Source organism: Pteropus alecto, unplaced genomic scaffold, assembly GCF_000325575.1.
Source record: "Pteropus alecto unplaced genomic scaffold, ASM32557v1 scaffold67, whole genome shotgun sequence".
Taxonomy (NCBI): Eukaryota; Metazoa; Chordata; class Mammalia; order Chiroptera; family Pteropodidae; genus Pteropus; species Pteropus alecto.
Genome location: NW_006441061.1, coordinates 3,212,730 through 3,231,707, shown reverse-complemented (window position 1 = coordinate 3,231,707; position 18,978 = coordinate 3,212,730). Strand labels below are relative to the sequence as shown.

The following is an 18,978-nucleotide window of genomic DNA, read 5'->3' as shown; positions in this document are numbered from 1 at the left end:
ACAAACCGGAGCCACCAGGATTGTGTCCAGGAGCTGCTCCCTCTGTGTAGCTGACAGGCTGGCAGAAAGACCATTTCTCAGAGCATTGTTTGGGAAAACGTGACTGACTTTACTCTGGCTCGCTTCACTGGTCTGATCCGGACACACTGCGACTGTTCACAGAGCAAGCCACACCGCCCTCTGCCAAGCTGACCTGGCCTCCGCGTGCAAAACAGATGACATCAGGACCCCCAGCAGCCCTCCTCTGGGAGCTCTGCGGCTGGTCAGAGGTGGGACGGAGCTGGCTCCTAGTCACATAGTTTTGCTAAGGAAACTATGAATCCCCTGATAGTGTGTGCGCATCTGTTTTTGTTTTGTTTTGTTTTGTTCTGGGTTTTTTGTTGTTGTTGTTGTTTTTAAAGACTAAGCTTGGTTGAAAAGTGAAAGATTTTGAAAAGAAAGAAAAAAGAAACCAAAGGTTTCAGAACGTCCCTTTCCAAAACAAACGATGTGCAGTCCCTACCACAGCTGGATCTAGGCCTTTCTTAGTTCCTGTTATATCTCATAAAACAGCAGTAATGCTAACTCCAGCCTTGATCTTAGGACCACAGGCTGGTGCCTCCAGATCCGAGGCTCCTGCTGCATCTGGGGTGGAGGCCGAGGCTGCGGAAGCCTGGGGAGGGCTGAGTAATGGTGAGGCACAGGACCTGGCATTTCCGAGGGAGGGCCCAGCTGCAGAGAAGGCCCACGGGAACCCAGGCCCATCACCCAGAGGTCCAGTCACGCAGGTTACGTAACCTCTAGGCCAATGCCCTCAAGTGAAACCAGAACAACAAGGAAAACTACCGACGGCACCCCTGTGGGGTTTGTTCTGTCCAAGGGGGTCGTGCGGGGTCCTTTCCACCAAGATCACGTTCTGGCAGGTCTGGCTGAGCAATGAGAAGCCCTCCCCACTCAGTGGGCCCACGTCCCTGCTATCAGTCCAACAAGCAGGGGTGCAGATCTTCATTCCCGGAGCAAAGGTTCAGTTAGACCAGGCTGATTTACAGCAGTACGTGTGGAGCTGGTGACCAGGAATTCAAAGAAATTCAATTCAAGACGTGTTTCCTGAGCACCTCATTCACTCGCTGCACCTGTATGTACTGAGGGTCGGTGGCATGCCTGAGGCTGAGCAAGGCCGTGGGGGGCACAGTGATGAACAAGGCAGACATGATTCCTGCCCTCCTGGAGCCCACAGGCTGGCGAGGAGGATGGAGACTGAAGGGTCACGCAAAATGAGGACAGATGAGTAAAGGGCCACATGGGGAGACCCTAAACGGGCTGAGGATTCACAAAAGACCCCTCGAGGAAGTGCCATTCGAGCTGAGTTCCGATCGGGGACTGAACGGGAACGAAGAATTCTGAGCTGAGAAGACCGCCAAGCATGATGGGACAGGATATGGTGCATCAGGAAAGAGAGAGAAGGCCAGGGTGGCCGAAACCCGCAGAGCAGGGCGGAGGGACAAGAGATGAGCTGGAGGGGTGGATGGAGCAGATCCACTGTGCAGGACCCTGCAGAGCAATCAAGGTGCTTGCACCCTAGCTTATAGGGAATTGGAAGCCACGGAATCAATTAAATCCAGCAAAGATGGATTCAGTTTCGCCTGCTGGGTGACAAAAAGGACTGCGATACACAGCCGTTCCTGAGGGTGGCGGGATCAGGAACAGGGTCTGGCCCTGGAGCTAGGTGCCTGGGACTGACCCCTGGCAGGGCTCCCAGCCCACGGGGGACATCCTTACTTACTGGACAGGCACATGCAAGGGGTGTTGCTTACCTGGTTAAACCTCCGGGTAAAGGCCACAACGTTCGGGGCGAGACTATGTTTCTCCTTCTTACTCCATCCACAGCTGGCTAGTTCCTAGGAAGCAAAGAGTCCATTTCAGCAGCGATTCTAATGGGACACAAGCACACCGGGAGCATCTAGCTGACTGTGGACGGGAGGTGGGGAAGGGCTGAACCTTGGCCATCTGTATCTTCGCCAGGGTGGGCGAGGATCCCCCTCTTCCGGGAGAAGGGCTGAGCCGACAGGTGGAGGTGCTTCCTGGGAGGACCCCCACCCCCAGGAGTGAGGAGGAGACGTGGGATACCTTCTCCACAACCCCAGCCCCGTTTCCCAGGACTTCTGTGTCAAAACAGTCTTAATCCTACCACTGCCACTAGAACCAGAAGTCCCTTCTTAATGCACATGGTCTGAGAGGGGACACAATGTTTTCACTAGTGGGACTCATTCCCCCAATAGGCAAACTTAAAACTTCAATCTGGCTGCAGACTCTCAGATTTCGTCAACTATGTGACATCCTCCATTCCCAGAGTCAGGAAAAGTCTCAGTCCCAGCCCACAGCCATCAGAGAAGCCTCTGGAATTACCTCGGGTTCCTTCCTGAAGTGGGCCCCTCCCATCTCCCATACAACCGAGAGGGGGCCGGAGGGGAGGGCCCCCTGAACATCGTTTTCAGGGCCTTGCCTCTTCTTTCCCAACAGCTTTAGCGTTATAATTTGATCGAATTACCTAAATTTACCTATTGGCGAGGCTGGTTCCTATCCAAGGGGATAACGGGCATCTAATGCGACTGCTTGGGGGGTTAGATAAAGGAGCAAGGAAAAGCCACTATCTAAACACCCAGCATTCCCAGCTTGTGCCCTGGGGAGCCCTATAGAATGGAGGGAAGGCAGATTTTAAAGGTTTCTGCCCCTAAGTTCAAAGACCTCCTTTTGATTGATATTGGGCCTTCGTATTACTAATAAAATTATTTGGCACACACCTGGAACTTTTATAAGCTCTTTTGTGAGAGCCAGCTGCCCGCCGGCCGGCACAGACACAAACCAGGGTCTACCAGGAGGTTGGGGAGGGCAGTGGGAATGGCCAGAGACAACACATGTTGGCTGAGCAGTTGTGCCCGACGTGCTGGGCCCTTCGAATGCATCTTGAGACCCACTATGCACCGCAGACAAGCACTGGTGGGAAGCCTGGCCAAGAGTGATGGGCAGCTCTGGATACAAATGAATGACCCGGACTTGAGAATGACTGGGAACCAACCAGGAGCTAAGAAACAGCTGCACTTCCTGGCTGCCTCGCTTCTGTAAATGGCATCATCGTCACCCTCCCAGTCGCTCACATGAGAAAACACAACCACCCTTGACCCTTCCACGTCCTTCGCGCCCTCACAATGTAGACCCCAAATAACAGTAATGGCGATGATGTTGACTAATGCTGCCGTTTTATCAAGAATCCCCCATGCGTCAGGCGCTGGACGAGGCACTGCACCTGTCATCTCGTGTAATCCTCACCACACCCATTTTAACCAAGAGGAAAAGGGCTCGGTATTATCCATTTTCATGAATAAATACTTAGACTCAACTTCTTTTCAAAAGTACACACGAATCTCTTTGAGAGATGGAATTTACCTCTGTTTACTACGCTTTTCCTTGTTCTGAAAATGTATATTTGTGTCTGTTTTCAAATACATATTTGACCTAACTCAGTGACAGTCCTTCTCCCTCCCCTCCCCACCTTTAGAACACGTATTTTAATCATTTTGCAAATATCTATTATTGCCCGTTTGAGGTTTAATTGTGAAGACAAGAACCTTCTCCCCTGATAATCCCAAAGCCAGTCCTGGAAAGGTATGGGTTATAATCAGATATAAAAGAGAATTCTCAAAACTGATATTCAAGGACTGAGGCACGGCTGTTGCCCAATTTCTGGCTGAGAGTTGCCCCTTAGTTTTTTCCTGAATGCTTAATAAAGAGCAAAAATCATATACACATACATATGCGTAGATGTGTGTATGCGTCTACGTTTAATTCAGAATCTGTGGTCCTATTTCCACGCCGTAAGTAACACAGGAAGGCATCCTAAAGGGAGCAGAAGGGCCTTCCGGTTAGACAGACTGGGTCAGATCCTGGTCCTCTGCACATCAGCTGCGCATGCAAGTGCGTGATAAAGGCTGTCTCGCCACCGCTTCCCAGGGTCACGCTGCTATGAGACTCGGCTCCCACTCTAAACATCCTCTTCTTCCTCCCACACCACAGTCTTGGTGCTGTCTTGAATTATTTAAAAACTTACTATCATCTCCCTTTCGTTTTACCAATGTCATGCAGGCAGGAACCAAAGCAGGTACTTAATACATCTGCCTGAGTTTACTCGACTTGAACATTTCCAAACCCTGACTCAATATCTGTACATGCAGTTCTTGGGTTCAGACGGTACCCTACGGAAGCTTCTGCAGAGGAAGGCTTGCGACATTTAAAACTAAAACCTCGACAGAGTCAAACGTCGTTGAAGAGGTTTCTTGATGAAATGGAAGGAGCAAAGGACTTAAAAGCCAAAGATCTTGCTCCAGATTCCAGCCCTGTCACTTAATTCCTGGGCGACCTCGGGCGGCAGTCTCATCGCTGACGATAACAGGGATGCTGACAGTAACTACGCAGAATTGTGGCAGAGACCAAAAGAGAGCCTGAGAAAAGAGGTGACGTGCAGGACACAGGCCTGGCTCACGGCAGACGCCAGCAGCATTTGCTGAATGAATGGAGGATGAGTGGTCCTCGGTGTTGAAATCGCCCAGTTTCAGTGCAGAAAGATTCATCAAGATGTCAAAAGAAATAAGATCACTCTATCTACACTACAACAAGTCCTTGGCACTGTTCCTCTTCAGTGTTTGGCCTTGCAGGATTACGAGAGATTCCATCTGTGTGAAGTGGGTTTGGAAAATGTGAGCTAACAGAACAAAACTCTTCCAGTCACTAATGCCTAAAAGAGGTCCATGCTATGGAACTGCTTGGAGCGCAATTAAGTTAAAATTGACCAGAGGCGACAGGGCAGGTTTCGGCTGGTAAGGCGCTGGTGGCTCTGCATCATCGAGGGGCCACTCGGCTGTCCCCGGGCTGCGCTCAGGGACCCCCGACCGTGCCCAGGATCTCCTCGGCTCCGAGTCCTCTGCTGAGGTCACCTGGATGCGAAGGAGAACGGGCGCCTGCACTGTCCTGTGCCGGCTTCTTCGGGGACCTCTCCTCCGTCACCTGGATGTTTTCCAGGTTCATCAGAGACAAAAAGAGATGTGAGAAGAAACCTTTCTGCCACAGATGGACAGATGCACCTGTCCCCTCTCCTCTCCTGGCCCTATCCTCTCAGGCCCCACTGTCCACTGCAGCCTGGGTCTCCTCCCCTCCCCCTGCTCAGAGGCCTCGCTCCGATGCCCACTTCATCCCTGTATCTTCAGCCTCCTCCTCACCAATTTCTTCTTCCCGCTTCTTAGCATTTTAACGTGCATACGCCTCTCCGATTAATAATAATAATGGTGACGAAGATAATAATGACAGTAACAGCAAATGACATCTTTTCTAGACCTCCTGCCTCTCCCAGCTCCTGCTCACTGTCTCCCTCCCCTCAGCGGTGAATTTCCCGACAGGGCTGTCGGTTCTCCGGGTTCTGGGTTCCGACCCGCTCCGCTCTCCGCCTCCCTCCACCTCCTGCTCCACGGAAACCGTCCCTTCCTGTACAGTGACAACTTCCTCCGCCGTAGTTTTCACTCCCTGCCCTTCCCTTCGCCCTGTGCTCCCCTGGCTGCCGTCTCGCCTCTCAGGCCCGCCCATTCTCAGCCTTATTTTCCAGTGGCTGTTCTTCTTTTCTGACACGTGTCCCCCGCCTGCTCCTAAGTCTGTTTAGGGTGGTCTTCTGTACTCTTCTGTGTCTATGTTCCTCCCTGCAAGATCACGTGTACTGCTGTGGCTTCCACCACGTGTCCACGTACAGCCCAACCTTCTCTCCCGAGCTCCAGCTGGGACAACAGCTACCTCCTGGCCACACCTTCCTTGGCATCCCACGGGCGCCTCGAAATCAGCAGGCCCAGACCAGAAGGGTGCCTGACCACCTACCTTAAATAAAAAGCACATAACGACATGAGATACGTTTAGACGTCCATTCTGACAGTCAAAGGAGAATGTTTATTACAAAGAAACTGTCTATGGAAAAAAAATCCCTAATTGACGCAAAAACAACTTTGTCTTAATACTCCCTTCGGCAAGCATTCCTAGGTGACAGCAAAAGTCACCACTGGTTTTAGCTCACCCTGCAAAGCTTCTCTGGGCCACGCTGCCAGGAGCATCCCCAGCAGCTGCCAGCTTTGTGCTTAGGGGTCTGGGAGTCAGATGCCCAGAAGGGGCCTGAGAAAGGCTTGACCCTGACCATGTCCAGGGTCAGTGAGGCAGAGACCTGAGGAGTGGGACCAGTTCTCCGAGGGCCCCACAGGATCCGGGCTTCTGGGCCACCGGAGTCTTGTGCTAACACGTGGCACTTCCACACACACACTTCCCCCTGATGGCCATCGTCTCCAAATCACGTCCCTAAAACGGGCCACAGGGAAGCTGCAGCGCCTCACGGAAAGGTCACCGGATCTGGCCCCAGGGACCACCGCCAGGCTGGCAGCCACCAACACCATATTACTATTCTGCTCAATGGCAACCTTTTCTCCTCCCTCCTCCCTCCGTGCTTCTCCCCACGCCTCCCATCTTATCCTTTGGAGGAATCTTCAGAACTGGTGGGACCATCACACGCTCAGTCGAAGGAGTTCTGAAAACACCCCGGGGAATGGGAGTCCCACGGGGCAGTGGGCAAAGGCAGCGCCAGCTCTGGGTGGGGGGCGGGTGTGACTAAGGAGTAAGGCCTTTCGGGGCTCTCGTACCTCGCTACTGGGTGTGAAAAATGATAGGACAATTTGGGAAAGCAGTTCAGCAGTTTCTTACCATCTCAACTTGCACTTACCAGATGACCCAGCCATCTCACTAATGTGAACACCTGTCCATGCAAAAAAATACGAGTGCATATTTATGGCGGCTTCGTTCTCAATTTCCACCAAATAGAAACAAGCCAGATTTCCATCAACTGGTGAAGGGATGGACACAATCAAATACTGCTCAGCAATAAAAAAGGAATAACTACTGATACATGCATCGGCACGGATGAATGTCAAAAGTTTTATGCTAACTGAAAGAAACCGATACAAACATATTAGATGATTCCATTTACACGACATTCTGAGAAAAGTAAAAACTACAGGGACAGAAATTAGATCACACTGGCTGCCAGGGACTTGGGGACAACAAGCAAATTGACGACGGTGGGGCCCAGGGAAGTTCTGAAGTAACAGAGTTCTCTCTCTGGATTGCGGTAGACACGTGAGAGTATACATTTATCAAAACTCACTGAACCGTTCACTAAAAAGGGTGAATCTTACTAGATGAAATTAAACCTCAATAAATACGACTTAAAAAAAAAAAAAAGGAACGGTCCAACCATAGCGTGAAGGGAAGGCCCACAATGACAGCTGTGCAGAAGGGTAAGAACAACTAACTATTCAAACTGGGGCAGACGAGGGGCCCTGAGGGGAGACACGTCAACGTAATTAAAAATAGGACAAGAAATGAAAATATAAAGCTTGAAAAAGTTTGCGGACACAATGAAGGTGAATAATAACAGAAAAAAAAATTATAATCTCTAAGAAAAACAAAAACCAAAATGCCTGTGTGTATATATTAAAACATACATGTATTTAAATACATGTACATTTAAATAGCATATATTTATGTTTAAGTATGTGTTAATAGCTGGATCCATTTAAATATTACATATGCATATACATTCCGATATTAGGCAGTTGATGGATTAAAAAAAGAGAGACTCTGTGGGTCCTTGACGCATATTCCCCCTTGAATCGCCCAGGGTCCGGGGTCGTTAGAGAGTCAAACAGCATCCTCACCCTGGCACACTGCTTAGCATGGCACTCAATAGTATTTACACAGCCATAATAAAAATAAATGCTGTTTGCTGGTTTTCGACTTTCAGAGTCAGCCTAAGGAAACGTGCGGCGGACTTGGTTGCAGCCGCAGAATGTCAGAATGTTAATTTCATTATTTTGACAATGAAAAAGGACAGCTGGCTGAAGGAGGCGGCACGTGGAGAAGGGGAGGAGCAGCAGAGGAAGTGAGCGGTTGGTCGGGAAACACTGTGGAGAGCCGAGAGCCGCTGACGCTAGAAATCGAGGTTTCGGTGCACCGAATAAAGCTCCGAAAGTCACCACAAGAGAAACGGTTTAAAGCATTTACCTCTGGGGAGGGGACTGGGGCGAGGGTCAAGCCTTTGCTCATAAGCTCTTCTGTGCTACTGGATTATCGGGTACAGGATCACTTTGAAACAACTTTTAATAGATGACATGTTACAATACTACATACTGTCCTCCTTCTAAAATTAAATTTTCGAAGCTGGGTAAATACTCAGAAATATACAAAACTTTTATAACCTGCTTATAACCTGTCAGTGTCAACATTTATAAATAAAGATCGTTTCCCCACGACCACTAGATGCTTCGTACCTTCTGAAGGAGTAACCATGTGAAAATCGTGACCGGCTGGGCCCCCGGGGGAAACAAGCCCGTCCTACAGCGCAAAGCGGCGGAGGCTAACACGCTTCCTGGGGCTCATGGCAGGAGCTGCGTAAACCCCCACCGGGAGAAAACCAGCGGCAAAGGAAAATGGAAGGAACAGAAAAGGGAAGGAGGAAAAGGCAAAAGGAGACAGGCAGCAAGGAAAGAGAGGAAGGATGGAAGAAAGGAAGGAAGCGGGTAGAAAGGGAGGGAGGGAGGGAGGGAAGGAGTGACGGAAAGCAGCCGGCTAAGGGCCAGGCACTGGGCCGGGGCAGGTCCACGATGTCCCAGGAGGCCTTGGGGAGCTCAGTGTCTGTCCCGAGGGGGAGACACACAGGAACATAAATTGCCATAACTCAAAGCAACAAAGGACAACTGCGCTTTCCTGCTTTGTTCCCCAAGGCTGAAGTCCTAAAAGCTATTTCCTAGAGCCAAGCCTTCTGAGTGGCTGTCAGTGGCTTGTGATGTCTTTAGCTCTTTCCTGGCTGCGGCTGCTGATGATGGTGATGATGGAAGAGAGGAAAGGATAAGAAAGGAGAAGGAAGGAAGGAAGGAAGGGAGAGAGGGAGGGAGAGAGGGAGGGAGGGAGGGAGGTCGGGGGAGAGAGACAGGGAGGGAGGGAGGGAGGGTGGGAGGGAGAAAAGGGACAACAGTAATTGACAGTTTATAAGACACGTCGACATTCATGTCTTTACCAGAGTTACAGTACGTTTTAGGAAATATGGGAATGAGCAAAACAAACATGCAGATGAGATACTGTAATAAGTCAGATGATGATGAATCCTCTGAAGAAGTATTAATCAGGGGGAAGGAATGGAATATCTAGAGGCAATGCCTCAGGAGGCCTGGCTGATAAACTGACACTGGAATGGAAATACAAATAAGATGAGGCAGCAAGCTCTAAGTACTGGGCAGAGGGTGCCAGGAAGGAGGGCGCGTGAGTACAAAGACCCTGAGTCGCCACACGTGGAGTCTGAGATCGGCGAGGTGGGGGTTGGTGGGAGGAGCGGTGGTGGGGAAGGAAGGAGGTGGGGAGGCTAGGTCATAGCCCGGCCTTGAGGGCAGGTAAGAACTGGGCTTTACTCTGAGCAGGCCGCTCCCAGAAGCCTCGTGCTGTGTGCGAGGCAGGTTTCACTGCCCTGACGGCACGAGCCAGCGAGTGGCAGAAAGGTCCAGACCCATGACGTGCTCTCATGCTGGCCTATGATCGAGTCTGTGCTGTAATCTCACATACGGGTACTACAGCCTTCTCATGCGAGAGCAATTCACGTCAGTAATTTAAAATAAACACCTGCTAGCAGCAGTGTGTGTGGAGAAAGGGAGGAGGCAGGGCCCAGGCGGGAATGAACAGGAGGGCCTCCACAAGGCTCAGGACCCCTGGCTGGACAACATAAGAGTCACTGGGGACAAAGGGCCCCCTTCTGTGGAGTCAGGATGTGTGATGAGGGGGAGGCCACGGAGTAAACAGAAGTAATTCATCTTTCTCAGCTTTCAGACATCCTAGTTTCTATAGAAAGGCAACTCCATTACAGCCACTACTGTTTCAGCAAATCCCTAAACTACTGTCTGCTCAGGAAACATGTAGACTTGGGATCATGAAGATGATGCAAATTTCCCAAAACATTCCCTTTCCAGCCCTAGTACTGTGCAGCTCTGCACAATTAGAACCAGCTGTCAACGCCGGGCAGCGGCCAACCGCATCACTGCGAACAGCCTTCCGTCCATGTGACAGGGAAAGGGCCCAGGAACAGAATGGAGAGCAGCCACCGGCAGTCCAGCTCGCCCAGAGTCCCAAGCCCCGCACGAGCCCCACGGAGCCACTCCCCCTTCTCCACTCTGACCCTGGGGACAAGGCTCGAGTCTCTTTCTCCATATTACTGAGAAATATTTTTTTTCTAAATAACATCATTCAGATGTTCTCTTGTAGAAAAGATTACACTGGTTTTTTTTTTTTGATTAGGGATCTAATAGGTGTTCATTATGGAAAACTTGGATAATGCAAAAAACCTACAGAGGAACATTTAAATCACCATTAGCCTAATACCCAGAGAAAACCAGAGTTTACATTTTGGTCCATAATAATGAAAATAACCACGATCGCTAACATTTACTGAGCACTTACTAAGTGCCAAGCAACGTACACTCATCCACTGCTCACTGAATCCTCACGACCCTATCAGATATAATTACTGGCCCTTTTTAGAGGTGAGGGAATAAAAGCTTAGTTGGAACATTATGTAGTTTGCTCAAAACCTCAGATGTGGTCAACGTGAGAGCCACGTTCCAAACCCAGCAGGCCTGTTGGTGTCGGAGCCTGGGCCCTTGGCCACAGAGCGCCTCTGTCTCCACTCCCCACTCACAGCGGCAGGCGCGTGCTCACACGTGCACACACACTCACTCGCTGTCTCGAAAACTGAGCTCGCACTGTACCGATGGTTTTATAACCTGCTTTTGTCCTAACTACGTTACATTTTCTCACGTCTGCCCATCTTCCCTTTTGTAGGATTCCTATGATACACACACGGCCTCTCCTAGAAACGATTCATCACATTCATCTCCTCCGTTTTTCCTCTGAGCTCTACGAGAAAATTTTAGCTTGCCTCTTAATTCTACTTTGGCTCTCGGCAACAGCTAATCTGCGGCTCACTGTTTCCATTGCCGTTTAAATTTGGTCATCACGTTTTTTCAGCACGATTCGATCCTTCTTAACCTTGATCTTCACGTACTGCAGGGTCACCCTGAACACTGCTGGGAACACGAAGTAAAATTTCTGCTTCATGGGAAGATGCAGGCTCCAACCTAGTCTTCGTGCTACCTTCCATTTTTTTTGGCCGAATACACTTTTCTGTGTCTGGTGAGTATGCTAAATACCACGTCAGAAGCTGGAAAAGTTAACTCGGAGCTTCCAGGGACACGTCATTTTACCAGTGAGTCCTCCTGGGCTTTTAAAGAACACCTAATTCTTATACTAAATAATTTATTCCAGAGCATAAAAAGTGATGGAAAGAAGCCACAAATGCTAACAAGTACAGAACAAGGGGGAAAAAGAATCATCCTATATGACCTAGCAGGTCTAAGAAATATAAGAATAAGCTAATGGTATGAAAATTTTAATATAATAGCAGCACCTCAATAAATCAAAGAAAGAAAAGTGATATGATCTTCTCAGATCCTGAAAGGTAATTAGCAAAACGCAACATTCGTTTAAGATTTTAAAAAAAAAACTTCTTAGAAGCTTAGTAACATCAATCGCAAACCAAACGCCATCACTACACAGGACGATAAACAACAGGAGGTATGGCCTTCCTCAGGGGAGCTCCTTATCCGAACCGCAGAACACAGAGGATGATGTGAGCGCCTTCCCGGATTCTCCTGAGCACGGACAGTATCAGGCTTAATTCTCTCATGGACCACTGGCTGAGAAAGGCCCAGGAGCCATAACCCAGTGCTGGACAACGGAAATATAGTGAAGCCACATGTTTTAAATTTTCTAACTGCCACACTAAAAAAATGGGGAAAAGCAGACAAAATTTAATAATCTATTTTCTTTAACTCGATATATGCCACATATTATCTTTTCGACCTGTCATCACTATAAAATGTAATCGATTATTGATGAGGTAGTTTACATCCTTTTTTGTCCTAAGTCACTGAAATCGGGTGCTTTTTACACTCACGACACCTCGATTGGGATCAGCCAGCCGCATTTCAGGCGTCCATAGCCACACGCGGCCGCCATCTGGAAAACACAGCTCTAAAGATGCACAAGGCACGATACTGAAATGACTGAAAGAAGGGGTCGGGCAGGAGAACCAAAGACAAGTTAAGAAGTCCCACGGGCAGAGCCAGGGCGAGGTGGGGAGCCAAGGCGGACAGCTGAAAACCAGAGTCAGGTCGGCCAGAAGCAGCAGGAAGACTGGACAGGTGATGAACTCGCAGGTGACTGACCTAGGTTCTTTCTGTCCCCATTACTTAAAGTCTGTCCCCACCTCCACTCCCCTGCCCCCCTCAAACCCACTGTCACTAATGGGTTAGGTAGATCCAGCAGCAACTGTTAAGGGATTCAGGTTACAGAGCACTGGAATAAAAAGGTCTTCTTAATAAGCTGGAGAAATACACATGCAATTGACATGGGCAACGTCATGGTTTTATGGAGACGTCCTTGTCAGGAGTCCTAGGTTCTAATCTCGGCTGTGCCCTAAGCCCGCTTTGAGGCTTTGGGTCAGTCCTTCCCTCTATGGGGGCTCAGTTTCCTGTCTGTAAAACATAGTGGCACTGAATGGTCTTTAAGGCCCCCCCAGTTCTCTCATTCTGTGAGCCAAAGAGAAGCAGAGGGATATGTATGGCTTTCCATCCAAAACACTATTAAGGAAGACCTGTCCCTGGAAACTGCACGACTGTAGTGGTTTTCTTCGTTCAGCTGCTCTGAGGGGGCGTGGAAAGGTGGTGATGCCTAAAGGACACAGTCAAAGGGACACAGTCGAGAAGGAGTGGGGGGCTTCGGAGAGCTGCGCTGTTCCACCGGGATGAGGCGGCCGTGACCGTCTGCTGGGGCAGGAGGCAGGAGGGGGCTGACAAACAGAAAACACACAAATGACCACGGACCACGACCATGGGAAACGCGGGTTCCAGAAAGAGAAAAGGGGAAGGAGCAGAAGAAAGGGGAGGGGAGGGGGAAGGAGGAAGGAGAGGAAGGGAAGGGAAGAAGGAGAGAAGAGAAAGGTGTCCAAGGGCAGAGGGTGGAACCGCAGGCGGGACCAGGCTCTGCTGAGGCGGAACTGGGGTCCCGTCCAGGTGGCGCAGGGCGGGGGGAGGGGCGTGAGGGGCGTGAGGGCCCCGCCGTGGATGGCAAGCTGTCTGCGGCGGGAAAGGAACTCGGGGGGAGAGAGACAAAACAGGAAGCACACACGAAGCGCCCCACATCTTTCCCGTCTTCCCCAAAAGAGCCAGTCTCGGAAGGTCTACAGGCCAGGAGCGGTCACAACCGGCCGGCCAGACACCAGAGAGGCAGTATTAGTCCCCTTACACCTGGGACCCATCTAGGGAGGCTGAGACCCGAACCGTACGGCTTCAACTCTCACCAGACAGGAAGAGAACACAGTGGGAACGCGCTGAGTCGGCCGGCCGCCGGTCCCGCCTCCTTCCCACTTGGGGAGGCAGGCGGTGAGCAGGGTCCTTCCACAGGAGCTCGGTCCTGTATCCAGGCTGAAAATAATAACAATAACCGACGACGGCAGATGCAGGGGACAGACTGCTTACTGTGTGCCGAGCATCAGGCCATGTTTCTTACTTTATGCTGCCCAACCTTACAAGGACAGCGTCCGTCAGGAAGCCCTACTGCTGCCCGCGGTTCACAGATAAGTAAAACTGAGATTCAGAGGGAGTAATGAACTCACCCAAGGTCATGCAGCAAGTCACAAAATGGGGATTCGAACCCAGAGGTCTGCAGGACTCCAAAACCCAGGCTCTGAACCACTGGGCTCTCAACCTGGCTAAGAATCATCACTGTGATTTTCTGCCAACATTTTGAACAATACTGACTGAGCATCTACAAAGTAGATGGCACCATAGAGGTTATAAAATGAACGAAAAGACAGGCAAGGAAGAGAACAGTTACTGCATGCTTCCTATATTCTAGGTACTGTACAATGTGCTTTTACCTACTTTGTTTTGCTTAAGCCTCAAAGAGATCACGAAGTAGATTTTGCGATCCCATTTTGCAGATGACAAAACTGAGGCTCACGAATGAATGATTTATGCAAGTTCGTCTAGGTAGCAAGTGGCAGACCCCGGAGCCTGAGTTTTTAATACAAAAAGATCCTAGAGGAACACTGAGTTGCAAAGTAAGGTAACCAAACAGGGGCCAGGTTGTCGACAGTCTTCACTCAGAAAAGGCTAAGGGGCAGGGGGAGCTGCAGAAGATGATGAGCCTGGAGGTTGCTCGGAGGCTCGAGGCTGTCCCAGCCCTCAGGATACCCCCCCACGCCCCCTCCCTGCAGAGTCCGGCCTGACTGCAGTATGGAGCAAGATGGGGCTGCAGGAGGGGCCACAGGGAAAGTTTTCATTCGTCAAAATAATAGTTTCGCTCAACACGTCACCCTGAGTCTTCCCCCAACCCCCCGGTAACTTGGTTTTTTATCACAAGCCCCTGGAGAGATCAGAATTTCAGGGGGGTGGGTGATAGACTTTTGATAAATTCCAGCAATGGCTACACAGCTGGCTGTTCTGACATTTGAACTGCCCGATGATCACAAGCAGACCAGGAGGAATGGTTCTTTAGACCTATTTCCTCTCCTGAAAGGCTAAAAAGAAAAACCAACCTTTCGAATGTTTGATCTATATAGAGATACTTATTTAAATTAAAAGTATGAGGAAAGCTTTCAGACACTGGAGCCACTAGCCTCTGACGGTGTGAAACCACCTATGGAAGACAAGGTGTGAGACCATGGCTTCAATCTCAACCTCAAGCCCAGCCAGCTCCTCAGCTCCGTCTCCAGCCCCATCTAACCAGTATAACCCAGCCAGGCTGCATGGCGTGCCACCCCTGTGCCCAGCACTGTGCAAGGCCTGGGGGACGGAGCAGTGACCAGAGCATCTGCCTTCCCATGGAGGCAGATGTTAATTATGAACGTGTTACTAAGTGCCTAAGGACTTAGAATGTGAAGAGGGAGCGTGACAGGGGGTGGCTTCGCTGAGAAGCGGGGGGCTAGCGGTGAGCCAGATGAGGAGAGGGGCACGGAGGGCGGGCATGCCAGCCGGCGAACGGCCAGCGCACAGGCCTGGCGGGAGAGCCGAGGACCTGCGAGGAAGCCAGACAAGGTGAAGCGGAGCAGTGGGCAGCAGGGGCCAAAGGGCTGGGGGGGGGAGGAGGGATAAACCAGGTCTCCCCAGGCCCACACACCCATCTTCCAGACCTGCAGCTGATCTGCAGGGCACTGGGAACCATTGGAAATGCTAAAGATCAGTGATGTGGATAGAGATTTAAAAACTGCAAGGTGAGTGACAGAGCAGGATGGGGCAGAGTGGGTGTGAGGTGCCACCCAGGAGACAAGCACGTAAACTGAGGAGGAAGTGAGGGGGCAGCCTGAGCTGGGAGGTGGCACTGGGGACCGAGGGAGGTGGAGTGGGGGGAGGCAGGGTGCAGGGACCGACTAGGAGTAGAGAATGTGGGAGAGAGAGGAGTCACTGAGGACAGATGCCACATTTCTGGCCTGACTGGGCGGGCAGGTGTGTCATCCAGGGATGGGACACACAGCAGGATTCTGGGGAAAGAATCAGGGGTTTGGCTGGGGGCGCGCTGTGGCCACGGGGCCTGTCGCACGTTGGCTGCTGCTTGCTCAGCTTCTTGAAGGACGCGCAGCTCTGCCAGAGGATCCAGCCCCACGAGCCCGGGCATGGCACTCCAGGCCTGCACAGAGGGACCCCCTCTATGCTCCAGTTTTCCACAGTGCCCGTCACCTCCCCTTTGCTCCAGCCAAACTAATCTGCTCACCGGTCCCTGTACACGGCTACTTACTTCTCGACTGCCTTACCTGTGCCCAAGCTGTTCCCTCCACCCAGAACGCCCTTGCCTGTGTCGAACTCATAACAACCTTTCCAGGCCACGAGCAAACAGGACCCTCCAGGATGCTTTGCCCGTCATCCACAGCGAGAAGCATTGGCTTCCCTCCTGGACGGCACTCAGTCTGTCCCCTACAGTGTGGCCTTGGTAATTCTTCGTACAAATTCTTACCTTTCCCATTAGACCAGGAATTTCTCCTTCATCCCTGAGTGCCTGAAACGCCAGGCAGGGAACCTCACACATAGTCAATACGTGTGGGACGACTGAACAAGCACGGGGGCCACCGCTGCGCGCAGGCCCCGGGAATGCACGGCAGGCCCTAGGAAGGCCCTTTGGAAGAGCTCTCCGCTAATTACACCGGCATCTATAACTCCACTCGGAGACTCAGACATCTGGCCCCCTTGCACATCAGCCTTCCTCCAGATGCTGATCGGACCTCACGGGCCGCCCAAACCTCGACTTCAGCATACGCAGCTGAGACGCTCAGCCCTGCTCTGACCACCTCCACCCACATCAGAGGGCGGCGGCTTAGAGCCTCCCGCAGCCTCACCGTCACCTCGCAGGGTCACCTGGGGTCTGAAGCGGACCTTGTGAGGATACGGGCAGGGGCTGGCCACAGTCTGGGCCCTGAGTGCTCCGGGGCCCAGAGGAGGGAAGGGCGGCTGAGGAGCGGGGTGGGGTGCAAAGCAGGGCAAGGCTGGTGCAGCCCCCGCCGCACAGAGAAGCGTCTGGGCAGAACATTTCGAGGGGCCCGCCCTCCCCAAAGTTTATCTATACTGCGGGGGGCGGGGCGGAGAGAATCACAACCCTTCTCCTGAGCAGGTTTTCTCCAAGTGCCTCATATTTTCCACTGAAGGAAACGCCGATCTACATCTAAAGAGTCAAACTTTCAAGACCTGTACTCCGGAGAGAGAAACAATCTCCAGCCATAAGTTAAACGTCTGCTTTAAACTCCCATTTCCCAAGAGCCAGGGCTTCGGAGCCCTCCCCGCCCTGGTCGGGCCCTGCCTGTCCGCCAGTCTAGTCGGAGGGCAAACACCACAGACATTTGTAATGACGAGCAAACAAACACTAATGAATTTCGGAGCACGTCTGGTGCTTGCATTTATGGACCGTAAAATCATCTGGCTGCTTCTCCCCACACTGACATGCCAGTGAGGCAACCCCAAGTATTTACAGGCAGGAAGGGGCTGCCAGGACCAGTCTGTGAGGGGGGCCGGAGATGGGGGAGGCTGCCTGTTCATCTTCCCATTACATACAAACCCATTTTTATGCTCTGACATCCAGACTAAATCTTGGCATGCAAGATGCTATTAAACAGTGTTAGTTTTTTTTTTTTTTAAACATCTTGGAGTGGGAGGGAGAGTTGACCTAACTGTCTCAATTGCATGCAGGTACAAACCTAGTCAAATGGCTTTTTAAATATCAGCCAGATACAAATAAACGATTTAAAATGCAGTCAGGCTTTTTCCAGTTGCACATATAACTTGTATAATACACCCTACTGAATTCTGAGCGTCCAGAGAAAGGATACTTCCACACACGTCCCCAGCCACTGGGGCAGACATGCGCGTGGCCCAGCCAATGTCAAGCCGCTGGAGGGAAGGGACCGAGGTGGCTCTGGGACCCCTTGCACCCTAGTGGAGGTCTGCGGGAGCCTCCGCGGGCTGCCTGGGTCCCTGCATAGGCCAACGTTCGTCTCAAGGACTCACATCAGAGACCACGGCCAGGGTTACGAACTCGCAGAGTGCGCGCCTGCAGGACGGGTCTTTCCTACTCCCAGATAAACATGTAAAGCTCACTTCCTAACGGCCAAGTGTTCCCACGTCTGCCCTAAGCCGTGGGTAGATAAAGGCCGTCTAAACATGGACATCTAGGGGCATTAATTTGCAGGCGGCATCAGTCACTCAAGCGATTCCTCCCCAGCCCTCCCCCCATCGGAATCCGCTCAGAAGCCTGCACGATATGAACACGAAAGGCACTGACTGGAGCAGAGCAGCGTCTCAGGGACAGAAGGTCCCCAAGAGGCAAATGACATATTAGGACAAGGGCACACTGAAAAACTGGCATCTGGGGAGTGTCTGCCCAGCTTTTGACCGCTTCCGTCTGTCTAAGAACCGCACCTTGCCCTCACCCCCACGACAGGGGTAGTCACCCTGAATGACAGGAACCTGATCCTTGCGTGCATATCTGGAATCTGGACTGAGGGAGAGAGAGAAGAATCAGCCTCTAGGACTCAGGAGCCTGCGCAGCCTTCTTGCGCCCGCTGGCCTACCGGGGGTCAGAGGAAGCCCAGGAAAGAGGCGCGAGGGAGGACAGAGGACAGAGATGACAGGCTAGTGTCCGGCCAGGTGGCCAGGCTTCCAGGCCCACGAGACACCCTGAGGCTCACAGAAAATTCCCCTCTTTGTTGGCAAATTCCCCTTTTGTCAAGCTAGCTCGAGCTGTTTTCTGTTAACTCAAAACTGAAAACACCCTGACTCACCTGGTGTCTCACTGCTCCGTTCTCACCGTCCATCGGCCTGGGTGGCCTCAGTGAAGGAAAGGATGGGGGGGGACGGGGGGGAGGGGAGCCCCTCTCCTAGGGAAATGATCAGGCAGGAATCCAGGGAGCCAGGAACCATAGACCAGCAGCATGGCTTCCGACTCTGGCCGTTCCCAGAATCTGTTGACATTCCTCATGTGCAGCTTTGCTTCCCCACTTCTTCCGGAGAGGTCAGCAGTTAATTTCAACAAAATCAGGGCTAATCCGTCAGGGAAGTAGGAAGGGCAGAGGTTAAGGGAGTCGCAGCTCACCACACAGGCACCCTGGACAACATCTGCTCCAGAGCATGGAGCTTTCAAGCCGGGAAGGCCGCTCTCTGAGCTTCAGGGACTCAGAGGAGCGAACTGCGTGAGGACACACAGCAGCACGTGGCAAGGCCAAGGTTTCAACCTAGGCACATTCTGGCCACGTGCCCAAGTCGTGCTCCCAACCCAACC

At 51.6% G+C, this 18,978-nt stretch overlaps 1 protein-coding gene across 1 annotated transcript in view; it reads right to left on the bottom strand.

Moving 5' to 3' along the window:
• RALGPS1 (Ral GEF with PH domain and SH3 binding motif 1) overlaps nucleotides 1-18,978 on the bottom strand; it is a 229,692-nt gene that overhangs the window by 156,146 nt on the left and 54,568 nt on the right. The window contains exon 5 of the mRNA XM_025051195.1: nucleotides 1,794-1,877. Within this exon, the coding sequence (XP_024906963.1) occupies nucleotides 1,794-1,877 (84 nt within the window). The remainder of the gene's footprint in view (nucleotides 1-1,793; nucleotides 1,878-18,978) is intronic.